We start from the raw sequence: 13,818 nt of genomic DNA, 5'->3' as shown, positions 1-13,818 counted from the left end.
CGCAATTTGCATGTGTTCACTGCTCCCTCTGAGTCTGCCCCAGAACAGGAAGTAACCTGTTCCGGGGCAGACTCAGAAGGAGCCGTGAACACATGCAAATTGCGAAATCGGACTGAGACAGGGCAACAGGGGCACGCTGCAGCACCCCCCCCCCCCCCCAGCGGCGTGCACCCTTGGTACGCCACTGAGAAGTCTTTACTTTCCTTCTCCAGTTGTCAGCGTTTCCAGAGAGAGCTGCTCCAGTATTTCCATCTACTCCAACTCCTCCCTACAGCTTTCCACCCTTCTCCTAATGAAGCTGCCTCAAACCCTCTCACAGCTGGTTCAATTTTCCAATTAACCTCTGGCTTTACCCTCTCCTGCTTAGAGTCCTCCCCCTGACTCTGGCTCACTTGCTGCTGCAGTGCATTCTGGTCCTTGTAGTTGCCTGCTTCCTCACACAGAGAAAGACCTCACATCTCCTCTGATAATTTTCCCTGTATGATGCAATACCATAGGCTTTATTTGACCTTGAACTTTAACCCAATTTCCACTCCACACACTAAATAGTCTTATGACTAAGGAGAGCTTTCATTGTAGAATTTAATCAATTTCTCACAACTCAATTGAAAGGGGTTTTTAAACCACTTTGAAATACATTAAACAATCGTGAGCACAAATCATATAGCCGTATAAACTAACCACCTGATATTCAAAATAATTTAACCAGGTAGGAGAGGGTCCTACTCAGTTAAATCTCTTCTGGGCACCTAACAGTGATATTCAGTGGCACTTAACTGGACAATATCCTCACATACTGCCCATGTACTGTCTGGTTAGTACCAGGGTGATCTGTGGGCAGAGCACGGGCAGAGCTAGTACTTAGCTTGTTAGTGGCGATATTCACAATGACGCTAGCCGGTTATATAAGTGTTTAAAATTAGAACAACAAAAAGCTGTTGCTGGAGTTCAAAGTTGATGCAACCAGTTTCTAGATAAGTCCATTTTTAGTACTTTGAAAGTGTGGTCTAGTGCAGGGGTCCTCGGGACACACCCAGCCAGTCAGATTTTCAGGATATCCACAATGAATATGTATGAGATGGATTTGCATACAATGGAGGTAATGCAATCAAATTTATCTCATGTATATTCATTGTAGATGTCTTCAAAAGCTGACTGGCTGGGTGTGTCCTGAAGACTGGCTATAGGGAACATCTCAGTCTTCTTAAAATATAAACTCTGAGGCCCAGCTCTGCCAGTCATAGCGACCCTCAGCAGGTGCCGATTCCTGTCTTTACTCACAATATGGGTTGTAAGCCCCTTGAAGGAAAGGACCCCTTCCTATTGATCCACACATAAGGCAAGTATTCATTTGCGCATCTCTGATAAGTATTTAAAATTAATTCAGTCATCTTTAAAATAATACAAAGTAAATCCATCAAAAGTGAATCTTTCATTCACCTCATGTGTGGATCAGTAGGAAGAGTTAGTCATACGGGTGCTGAGATAGGACATTTGTAGAAGAGCCAGGATTGTGATTGTTTGAAGGGTTGAGACAAATGGGGCTGGAGAGAAACATTTTTAAAGTATTTTTGTAATTGACACACAACATAGGCATTGTCTACTTTTCTGAAACATACTGTCTAAAGCAACAAACACAGATGACACACATGGAGGGGGAGTTTTAAAGTTAAAACAGCAGAGCCAGCTCCAAAGAGTGAGGCCGGAGAGTTTATATTTGGAAGCAGCTCATGGGTAGTAAAGATAATGACCTGGGTTACCCAGGTATCAACAAATTCACAACAATATAAGGAGTCATACTTGGGAACTTTAGAATTCTGATTCTCCTGTGAGTGATTGATATAGATTAGCAGGTAGGGATGCACATTAATTGAAAAGACATCAGAAATGTCAAAGGCATCTTCCATGTTATTTTTGTTTGGTTTTTTTTTACCTATAATGACAGGAACCCCCCCCCCCCCCCAAATGTTAGGGTTTTTTCTGTCATAAATAGTACGCATGCTTCCTAAAGAGTGCATGCTATAGTGAATTAGTGCACACTCTTTCAGAAAAGTGCACACATGTGCTTACTATCAGGAAAGAGTGCAGAATAATAACAATATTGCTCCCAAAATGGAAAAAAACAAAAAACAAAAGTAAAACCCTGTCCCAGTTTGGCAACTTTTAAGTTCTTATGTTCTATTTTCAGGGGAAGTCTTTCAACCAAGTGACACTTTCAGCCTCAGGGTCTTCAGTTGTAATTTAGGAATTTGAACTCGTAGAAACAAAACTGACTTTAATGTTATCACCTTTTCTCCACACAGTAACTCATCTTTTATTAATCCTGCAGATATCAGAGAATGAGGCAGGAATTCCAATCACAGAAGAGCCCAGCAAGAGTGGCGGAGGGAAGCTGAGCAAAAAGTGGAGAGCGGTCATTTCTCGTACCATGAACAGGAAGATGGGAAAAATGGTGGTTAAAACACTAGCTGAAGAAATGGTGAGAGCCAAAATCCTCCTCCCGTCTCATGTCAGTCTGAGTCTGGCTCTTCTCTCCCTCTCTGTTCTGCCTTTGGGATTGTTCTACCTCTCTTGCCCTTCATGAGATTTTTTTCCTCCCCAAGTCCCCATGCTTGTGAACTCTCTCATTCATCCTCCTGCCATGCCTGGTTTGCTTTCCAGTTCACTTTCTTGGGGACCCATGCACAAAGGTTTGTGATAGAACCATGTGCAGACGTCTAAGCATGTGACTTCTACCACAAGCGTATTACTATGCGAGGTGCAATGCTAAATAGATGAAGATTTTATGCATGGAAAATTTGCAGCTAACGGGTGGAGGAATGTGTCTAACACATATGACTAATGATTTTGTGATAAGCACGGCTCTTATGTGCATGCCCAGACAAAAACTGAAATGTTGGCACATATCAGTGTATGTTCTTCTGTGCCTAAATATGAGCCACACAAACTTGCTTAACCATGGAATTTTTGCAAACCTTATATTTAGGCGCAGAACAGGCGTAGATGTGTGCTTTAACTGTCAGTTTTGTTCAGATATGCACATACATTCATTCATTAGGATTTACATAAGTATATAAGTATTGCCATACTGGGACAGACCGAAGGTCCATCAAGCCCAGCATCCTGTTTCCAACCGTAGCCAGTCCAGGTCACAAGTACCTGGCACGATCCTAAAACAGTACAATACAGTTTATGCTGCTTACCTGGAAATAAGCAGCGGATTTTCCCCAAGTGTATTTTAATAGTGGTCTATGGACTTTTCCTTTAGGAAGCCAGCCAAACCTTTTTTAAACACTGCTAAGCTAACTGCTTTTACTACATTCTCTGGCAACGAATTCCAGAGTTTAATTAAGCGTTGAGTGAAGAAATACTTTCTCCTATTTGTTTTAAATTTACTACTTTGTAGCTTCATTGCATGCCGCCTAGTCCTAGTATTTTTGGAAAGAGTAAACAAGCGATTCATGTCTATCCGTTCCACTCCACTCAATATTTTTGAAGGAATTCACTCAAGGCGATGTAGAGTAAGAATAGTCCAAACATTAGCGATAGGTAATTACAGCAGTAAAAATATTCAAATAACAATACAAAGTATGGCCTAGAGGAACATTTTCGACGTGACATCTAAGTCCGACTTTGGACATTTTGCAAAAAACGTCCAAAACCTAAATAGCAAAGAAGGTCCATTTTCAAAAAAGAAAAACGTCTATCTTTTGTTTTCAAAAATAGGTTTTGTGATTTGGACATTTTATTTTTTGGTCCATTTTTGAAAAAAAAAAAATGGAAAACGCACAAAATCAAGCCATTGGGACGTAGGACGAGCCAGCATTTATAGTACACTGGTCCCCCTGACATCCCAGGAAAGCAATAGGGCACTGCAGTGGACTTCATAAAATGCTCCCAGGTACACATCGGACCATTGCTCCCTTACCTTGTCTGCTGAACCCCCCCAAAACCCACTACCCCCAACTGTAAGCTACTACCATAGCCCTTACAGGTGAAGGGGGCATCTATATGTGGGTTCAGTGGGTTTCTGGTGAGTTTTAGAGGGCTCACAGTTTCCTCCACAAGTTTAACAGGTAAGGGAAAGTAGAAGCCTGGGTTCACCTGTCTGCAGTGCACTGCATCCACCACTAGACTACTCCAGGGACCTGCATGCTGCTCTAATGGACCTGAGTATAACATCTGAGGCTGGCAAGTAATGTTTTTCATCACATTTTTGGGGGGTGGGAGAGTGACCAATGGGGGAATAAGGGGAGGTCATCCCTGGTTCCCTCCAGTGGTCATCTGGTTATTTAGGTCACCTTTTTTTTTGCCTTATTCGTTATAAAAACAGGTCTAGCTCAAAACATCCTAGTTTTAGTCCTGGATGTTTTTGTTTTCTTCCATTATGGCTGAAAAATGTCTAAGTCTCAGAAACACCCAAGTCCACCAGTGGCGTAGCCAGAAGGCAATTTTTGGGTGGGCCAACAGGTTAGATGGGTGGGCACTAGACAGTGGTGTGCTGGTAAATGTTTAACAACAGGATCTCTCCCCGGTCCACCTCTGCGCCTCCCCTCAAAATTGCAGAGCTGGCTATAGCCGGGGAGAGAGCCTGGGGGGGGGGGGGGGCAATGCATTACTCTCTCCAGGAGAAAAAATAATTAAATGACCCCAGGTTCCAATCTAATTCATGTTTAATGTGGGATAAAATGCCATAAATAAGTAAATAAATATAAACTTTTAATGTTGAGCACCTGATTCTCAAAGTGGACATATTCCAAACACTATAATGAAAATACAGTGGGGGAAATAAGTATTTGATCCCTTGCTGATTTTGTAAGTTTGCCCACTGACAAAGACATGAGCAGCCCATAATTGAAGGGTAGGTTATTGGTAACAGTGAGAGATAGCACATCACAAATTAAATCCGGAAAATCACATTGTGGAAAGTATATGAATTTATTTGCATTCTGCAGAGGGAAATAAGTATTTGATCCCCCACCAACCAGTAAGAGATCTGGCCCCTACAGACCAGGTAGATGCTCCAAATCAACTCGTTACCTGCATGACAGACAGCTGTCGGCAATGGTCACCTGTATGAAAGACACCTGTCCACAGACTCAGTGAATCAGTCAGACTCTAACCTCTACAAAATGGCCAAGAGCAAGGAGCTGTCTAAGGATGTCAGGGACAAGATCATACACCTGCACAAGGCTGGAATGGGCTACAAAACCATCAGTAAGACGCTGGGCGAGAAGGAGACAACTGTTGGTGCCATAGTAAGAAAATGGAAGAAGTACAAAATGACTGTCAATCGACAAAGATCTGGGGCTCCACGCAAAATCTCACCTCGTGGGGTATCCTTGATCATGAGGAAGGTTAGAAATCAGCCTACAACTACAAGGGGGGAACTTGTCAATGATCTCAAGGCAGCTGGGACCACTGTCACCACGAAAACCATTGGTAACACATTACGACATAACGGATTGCAATCCTGCAGTGCCCGCAAGGTCCCCCTGCTCCGGAAGGCACATGTGACGGCCCGTCTGAAGTTTGCCAGTGAACACCTGGATGATGCCGAGAGTGATTGGGAGAAGGTGCTGTGGTCAGATGAGACAAAAATTGAGCTCTTTGGCATGAACTCAACTCGCCGTGTTTGGAGGAAGAGAAATGCTGCCTATGACCCAAAGAACACCGTCCCCACTGTCAAGCATGGAGGTGGAAATGTTATGTTTTGGGGGTGTTTCTCTGCTAAGGGCACAGGACTACTTCACCGCATCAATGGGAGAATGGATGGGGCCATGTACCGTACAATTCTGAGTGACAACCTCCTTCCCTCCGCCAGGGCCTTAAAAATGGGTCGTGGCTGGGTCTTCCAGCACGACAATGACCCAAAACATACAGCCAAGGCAACAAAGGAGTGGCTCAGGAAGAAGCACATTAGGGTCATGGAGTGGCCTAGCCAGTCACCAGACCTTAATCCCATTGAAAACTTATGGAGGGAGCTGAAGCTGCGAGTTGCCAAGCGACAGCCCAGAACTCTTAATGATTTAGAGATGATCTGCAAAGAGGAGTGGACCAAAATTCCTCCTGACATGTGTGCAAACCTCATCATCAACTACAGAAGACGTCTGACCGCTGTGCTTGCCAACAAGGGTTTTGCCACCAAGTATTAGGTCTTGTTTGCCAGAGGGATTAAATACTTATTTCCCTCTGCAGAATGCAAATAAATTCATATACTTTCCACAATGTGATTTTCCGGATTTAATTTGTGATGTGCTATCTCTCACTGTTACCAATAACCTACCCTTCAATTATGGGCTGCTCATGTCTTTGTCAGTGGGCAAACTTACAAAATCAGCAAGGGATCAAATACTTATTTCCCCCACTGTAGGTTTCGAAAATACCAATTTGGGTGTTTTTGTGAGAAAAATGTCCAAATGCTGCTTTATGCCTCTTTTTAGACGTTTTTATGTTTTGAAAATGAACCCAATAGTATACTACTCACAATGTCAACACAATACATAATAGAACATTTTAATTGATAGTGAATGGTGTACAGAAAGATGGAACATATAGATAGGTAAGAGACTAAGAAGAGTTAGAAAGGAAGGTGGCTAATTTAAAGATAGTTGCACATGAGGTCAGAGAGATGGTTAAATATTATCTCAGCTAGGGTAGAAGTGGATAAACTTCCTATCTCTCTGTAAAACTTGTAGGAGCTTTTGTCCACTTGTAAAAGAAGACAAAACCAGCAGTTAAATGTGGAAAAACTGACAAGAAATCCTCTCCTCATAACCTTCTATGCTGCCCTGGACCTGGTGAAAAATTCTTTTATTGCACACACATCTAAAGGTCTCAACATTGAGCAGAATACTCTTTGTCTTGCACGGAATGTTTGAATGAGCTCATTACCACGCAATACCGTGCATTTTAATAGAGCAGGCGGCCATTCTTCTGAATAGGTTAACTCATGTTCAAGCCCTCTCTGTATTCTGCGCCAATAATATGCACACACACCCAGCGGTATCCACGCAGTAAGGATCATGGTAACTTTGTGTGTGGACCCCCCTCCCCCCAGTCTTTGCACAGGCAATGTAGAGCAGGAATTAGAACACAAATCAGCACCTATCAGCTGTTCACTGTGTGACCAATTCTGTAAGGATAGTTTAACCAACTGAATTAATACAACACTGATAACATGAAATAATAATGTCATTATTCCTACCTTTATTTATTTATTTCACAGTTTCTATACCTCACTATCCACAGTGCTAGGCAGTTTACAAACTCAAACATTCATAAAATTATAACAGTCGACAACACCCTCATCCTCATCCTCCCCGTCTCATCTGCCCACAACCTCGGAGTCATCTTTGACTCCTCCCTCTCCTTCTCTGCCCATATCCAGCAGACAGCCAAGACCTGTCACTTCTTTCTCTATAACATCAGCAAAATTCACCCCTTCCTCTCCGAGCACACCACCCGAACTCTCATCCAGTCTCTCATCACCTCTCGCCTTGACTACTGCAACCTACTCCTCACTGGCCTCCCACTTAACCATCTATCCCCCCTTCAATCCGTTCAGAACTCTGCTGCCCATCTTATCTTCCGCCTAGACCGATATACTCATATCACCCCTCTCCTCAAGTCACTTCACTGGCTTCCGATCAGGTACCGCATACAGTTCAAGCTTCTCCTACTAACCTACAAATGCACTCAATCTGCAGCCCCTCATTACCTCTCTACCTTCATCTCCCCTTAAGCTCCTACCCGTAACCTCCACTCACAGGACAAATCCCTCCTCTCAGTACCCTTCTCCACCACCGCCAACTCCAGGCTCCGCCTTTTCTGCCTCACCTCATCCTATGCTTGGAATAAACTCCCTGAGCCCATACGCCAAGCCCCCTCCCTACCCGTCTTCAAATCCTTGCTCAAAGCCCACCTCTTCAATGTCGCTTTCGGCACCTAACCATTGTACCTCTATCCAGGAAATCTAGACTGCCCCCAATTTGATTGACTGCACTTTTTTGTCCTTTAGATTGTAAGCTCCTTTGAGCAGGGACTGTCCTTCTTTGTTAGCTTGTACAGCGCTGAGTAACCCTGGTAGCGCTTTAGAAATGTTAAATAGTAGTAGTAGTAATCTCACAAATAACATATAAGTAAAATAAACACAATGGCAAGTTCAGAACTTAATGACTTATTTGAACCTATACCTTTCCAGAAAAAACACCTTCAGTTGCTTCTAGAATTGTAAATTGTTCATCATAATATGCAAACTTTCCAGAAGTTCATTCCACAATGCTGCCCCTTCTACATAAAACATCTTGGATCTATACTCCTCCAATCAAATATGTTTGAATTAGGGAACATCCAATAAAACAATCTGTCTACTGACCACATTGTGCAGGATGGACAATAAACTCTCAAACATTTTGCCAACATCACAGGAACTTCGCTATTTAATTTTTCAAAATTAAAGTCAATATTTTAAATTGCATGTGCCATTTAACAGGTAACCAATGTAATGACTGTAATACTGGTAAGGTGTGATCAAATGATGTGGCCTGCCATTTTCTCTCTCCCTCTGACAGAAAGCATATGTTATTTATATCAGTGGCACAACTAGGATTGATTTTTTGTTTTGGTGAGCTATTAGGTAAATCTGGGTAGGCACTAAATTGACACTACCTCCTGTTCTCCTACCACTGGCCAATGCTATTATAGATGACTGTGTCCAACTCCACAGTGATAGGCCATGGCCCACCCTTGGCTATTTCCCTGGTATATGTATATGAAGAGTATAATGGCTGGGTTTCAGCCTTATAACATGCTGGAAAGTTTGTGTTGTCAACGTCTCACCAGTCAGTGTGCATGTTGGATAGCCACATGGAGAGGGATCATCAAAGACAATAGAATTTATAACTTTTGACACTGGCTCCAAACCAACCCTCTCTCTCCACCCTCTTTTCACAGAAGGTACAAATATATAATGCTGACACAGACAAAAACAAATAGCCTATGCTCAAATAAATAGAAACATAGCCACCCATTCTCATGCACAGATACAAAAATGTTAAACACAGACACACAAATGTAACAAAAAACAAAAACTCTTAACACAAATGCACATATACAGAAAAACACAGCACGCACAAACATATGCACAAACTCACACACACAAAAATCCATGTAAATATGCAAACACAACAAAACCCACATGCAATGTGCAGTTCTTCAAAGTCCAAATTTTCTGCACGTAGTTAAAAGTTGCTACTATCGAATATCAGGAAGCTTTATTACATTTTTCTAAAATTACATTATGTAGATCTTTATTTGAAGAAAATCAACCATGCAAACATACAAAAAAATATACACATAAAAACACAAACACAACCATACACAAAGACACACACAAACTCATCCATACACATGAAATCCCACAAACAAAAGCATGGGGAGGAAAAACATCTTATGAAAAGAAAAAGAGATGGCGCAATCCCAAAGTCAGAGAGAAGGCAGAACAGAGATTACTTTGCATACACTGCCTCCATCCTATACAAATCGTGTATATTAATTGTGGATATCCTGAAAACCTGACTGGCAAAGGGGTACTCCAGGACCGAATTGGGAAACACTGAACTAGGGAAAATATTGTGTCAACATAAGGGTTTTAATGCTAACAATAAATGTTACAAAATTTTAACACCCATAGACGTGTTAACAGTTATTGTCTTATTTCTTTCTTGTATTTCCAGCTTCCTATGGAATTTCTGTTCGCTGACATAGTGGACTGATTGGTTGATTATTGTTACTGCAGTGTAAACTTATGTTTATTTCGCCCGTTTGTTCACTGTCTGAATTTCTGATTAAAGAATATTCTTTAGATTGTAAATTTTAAAATATAAATTAAAAAAGAAATGTTAATGGTTTCCTAAACAGGCCCCAACATTTTTGTACAGTTCATTTCAGAAGGATAAACCCATGCAAAAACAAGACATTCTGCTAGTATAGAAATATATGTATGTATGTATGTGTATGTGTTTGGCTCAATGGTATCTATCTTTGTTACTCTGTCTTTTCAGGACTCATGCACTGAGCAAGGTTCCTCATCACCAGTCTCCCCGGCTGATAGCCTGGACAGCCATGATCACGAGAAGATGTCTTTGTGTTTTATGGAGTCAGATGAGAGCCTGCACAGTCCCTTGAGCAGACAGACATCCGCAGGTGAGTGGAGAAAAAAAATGCTGAGAGTCAGCTATGTCCTCCAACTTCCAGGAATATAAATGTGGCAGCAGTAGCTCAGGTTTGAGAAGAAAAGAGGGAATTGGAAATAGCATACTCTAGCAGGTTTTTTTTAAAAGAATTATACGATGAAACAGATTCATGCTATTGCAACCAGAGTAACACAGTATAGTCCAGAGCCTCCTGTGACCATCATCAGCTCAGTTTTACTGTTCTTTTTATTCACAATCAGGCTGATATTCAAATCTGATTATTTGTTTGCCAGCAGCTGGAAAATACGTAACTGGCTTATCCATAGAATTTTAAAAGCTATCCAGATATGATTGGGCCATTTATAATATGATAAAATCCAATGCTAACCATATAATTGCGGGCTGAGTTAGAGTTGGAAAAGGGTGACCCTAAAATTTATTTGGATAGCAGCAATATTCAGGCACTAAGGGCTAGATTCTATATATGGAGCTATAAAAATGAGCGTTAGGCGCTGATCTATAAATGGCATTCCAAGCTGGTCGCCATTTATAGAATAATGCGTGGTGTCAGGATGCATGCCCCAATTTCGGGCGCTAGGATTTTCACCAACTGAAACCATAGTATAAATCCCCGCACCTAAATTAGGCACAAATCTACCTTATTCTATGAAACTATGCACAAATTCTAGGAATGCCCTGACCCACCCATGCCCCTCCCATAGCCACACCCCCTTTTTTAGATCCACACGTAAAAATTTACATGCTCATCCGTATGGAATACCAACTATAAAGATGCACACATAAATTCCAATTGTAAATTAGCACCCAATTGTTGACACTAATTGGCTCATTATGCAATTAAATTGCGCATGCAAATTGGGCGTATGTGCAATTTGCATAGGAATATAGTACTATTTCAAGATATCCACAATAAATATGTATGAGATATATTTACCTGGAGGCAGTACATGCTAATCTATCTCATGCATATTTACTGTGGATATCCTGAAAACTTGATGGGATTAGGTGTGCCTCAAGGACTGAGTTCAGAAGCACTAGGCTAAGTCAAGCTTTGGGATTAGACAAAGCACAATACAAAACTTGTTGTTTTCTGGATCAAAAGCACACTAGTCAAAATACTACTATCTGAAAGAGTTCCCAAGGGATTCTTTCTCCCTGCTTCCCCTTCCCCCACCCTACCAGAAAGGGCAGTGTAGAGGGACTGCATCCTTACTGCTCTTCCCCATATCCAGCTCTCCCACACATGAAGAACAGTGATGGAATGCTTCAGACTCCTAGATGAGTTTGTACACATTGGTATCAACACTCTCTTTAGATTTTAGCCCTATAAAGACTTTGGTGAAGAAGATTTCATGTTTGCATGTACATAGTGGAAGCTATAGGCACATAAAACTAAAATACATAACAGACCAAATAAAAACATAGATCATGATGGCAGTAAAAATTTCCAAGCCCATGTAGATATAGTGAAGTGAAGATACTTACCTGTAGCAGGTATATTCTGAGGACAGCAGGCCATTCATTCTCACATGTGGGTGATGTCATCCATGTCACTCAGTGTGGAGCATTAAAAAGCTAATATTGCTTTAAGACCACAAGCAGATTCCCCTGCAAACGCACAAGTGCCTTCCTGCCCACTGTGAGAGCGCAGGACCAGCAGTACCATACTATAGCATAGAATCAATTCTAAGGGGAGGTGGGAGGGTATGTGAGAATGAATGGACTGCTGTCCTTGGAGAATACCTGCTACAGGTAAGTATCTTTGCTTTCTCCAAGGACAAGCAGGCCATATTCTCACATGTGGGAATCCCTAGCTACCAGGCTCACTGAAAACAACTATTGGTCAATTGGACCTCGCAATAGTGCAGTCAAAATACTAATTAACCTGAAACTATATACAGTTGTGTGAGACTGCAATGTGGAATAGAACAAAATGGGTCTAGGGGGGTGGAGTTGGATTCTAGATCCCAAACAAATTCTACAGCACTGTCTGTCCAAACCGACTATCACATCTGGTATCCTACTCAAGGCAGTAATGAGATATGAATGTGTGGACTGAAGACCATATAGCAGCCTTGCATATTTCTTGAATGGAGGCTGACCTCAAGTGGGCTACTGCCACTGCTATGGCTCTGACATTATGAGCCTTGACATGACCCTCAAGAGTCAGCCCAGTATAGGCATAAGTGAATGAAATGCAATCTGCCAGCTAATTGGAAATGGTGCATTTCCCAATGGCCAGTGCTTGCTTGCAGTCCAAGGTGTGCAGTGTGCTTTCGCTAGGATGGGCATGAGGTCTGGGAAAAAATGTTGGAAGGACAGCAGTGTGCTTTCGCTAGGATGGGCATGAGGTCTGGGAAAAAATGTTGGAAGGACAATCGACTGGTTCAGATAGAACTCTGACACCACTTGAGGCAGGAATTTAGGGTACATGCAGAGAACTGTTCTTTTGTAATGAAACTTAGTGTAAGGTGGATCCGCCACTAGGGCCTCAAGCTCACTGTCTCTGCAAATTGAAGTAACAGCCACCAAAAGCATAACCTTCCAGCTTAAGTACTTCAGATGACAGAAATTAAGTGGCTCAAAAGGAGCTTTCATCAGCTGAGTGAGGACAACGTTGAGGTCCTATGACACAGGCGGGGACTTGACAGGGGGCTTTGACAAAAGCAAACCTCTCATGAAGCGAACAACTAGAGACTATTCTTAGCTGGGCTTACCCTCTACACAATGATGATAAGCACTAATCGCACCTTACAAAGTTGGTCTTGAGACCCGACTCGGAGAGGGGTAGAAGGTATTCAAATAAGGTCTGTGTAGGACAAGAAAGGGGATCTAGGGCCTTGCCTTCACACCATACAGCAAGCCTTCTTAGTGGAATCTTTCCTGGAAATGAGCAAAACCTTGGAGTCACCCTCAGGAAGAGGCAAGGAAGCTCTCAACATCCAGGCTGCGAGAGCCAGAGACTGGAGGTTGGGATGTAGAAGAGATCCCTTGTTCTGTGTGATGAGGGTCAGAAAACACTCCCGTCTCCAAGGTTCTTCAGAGGACAACTCCAGAAGAAGAGAGAACCAGATCTGCCTGGGCCAGTATGGAGCAATCAGGATCATGGTTTTGTTTGAGTTTCAGCAAAGCCTTCTCCATAAGGGGAATGGAAGGATATGCATATAGAAGACCAGTCCCCCAAGGAATGAGGAAGGCATCTGACACTAGTCTGTCGTGGGCCTGGAGCCTCATACTCAGAATATTTCATGGGCAATGCCCACGCTGAGTGAGCACTCATATGGTTGCAACACTCTGCTCAGTCTATCGGCCAGGCTGTTGGATTTGGCCACCAGGTAAGTGGCATTAAGGAGCATCCCATGCTGGACTGCTGAGTGCCATATCCAGATGGCCTCCTGACAGTGGGCGTGGTCCAGTAACCCCCTGCTTGTTGGTGTAGTACAATGTAACCTGATTGACTGTTTGAATGAGTACAATTTGGTTGAAAAACTGATCTCTGAAATCCTTTAGAGCATTCCAGATTGCCCAGGGCTCCAGAAGGTTGATGTAGAGATCCATCTCCTGGGTTCACCTAGAAGCTTGGGTGTGAAACCCGTCTAAG

General features: G+C 42.5%; 1 protein-coding gene across 2 annotated transcripts in view; it reads left to right on the top strand.

Moving 5' to 3' along the window:
• The window catches only part of SASH3 (SAM and SH3 domain containing 3), a 74,388-nt gene that overhangs the window by 33,205 nt on the left and 27,365 nt on the right, over positions 1–13,818 (top strand). For both annotated transcript variants that reach the window (XR_003942886.1, XM_030210249.1), the window contains 2 exons: positions 2,330–2,479; positions 10,065–10,206. Coding sequence is in view for 1 of the 2 variants with exons in the window: in XM_030210249.1 (XP_030066109.1) it covers positions 2,330–2,479; positions 10,065–10,206 (292 nt within the window). In the remaining variant the exon portion in view is untranslated. The remainder of the gene's footprint in view (positions 1–2,329; positions 2,480–10,064; positions 10,207–13,818) is intronic.

The sequence above is a fragment of the Microcaecilia unicolor genome, chromosome 7, assembly GCF_901765095.1.
Source record: "Microcaecilia unicolor chromosome 7, aMicUni1.1, whole genome shotgun sequence".
NCBI lineage: Eukaryota > Metazoa > Chordata > Amphibia > Gymnophiona > Siphonopidae > Microcaecilia > Microcaecilia unicolor.
Note: the sequence above shows the minus strand (reverse complement) of the source record. Positions and strands in the feature narration are given on the sequence as shown.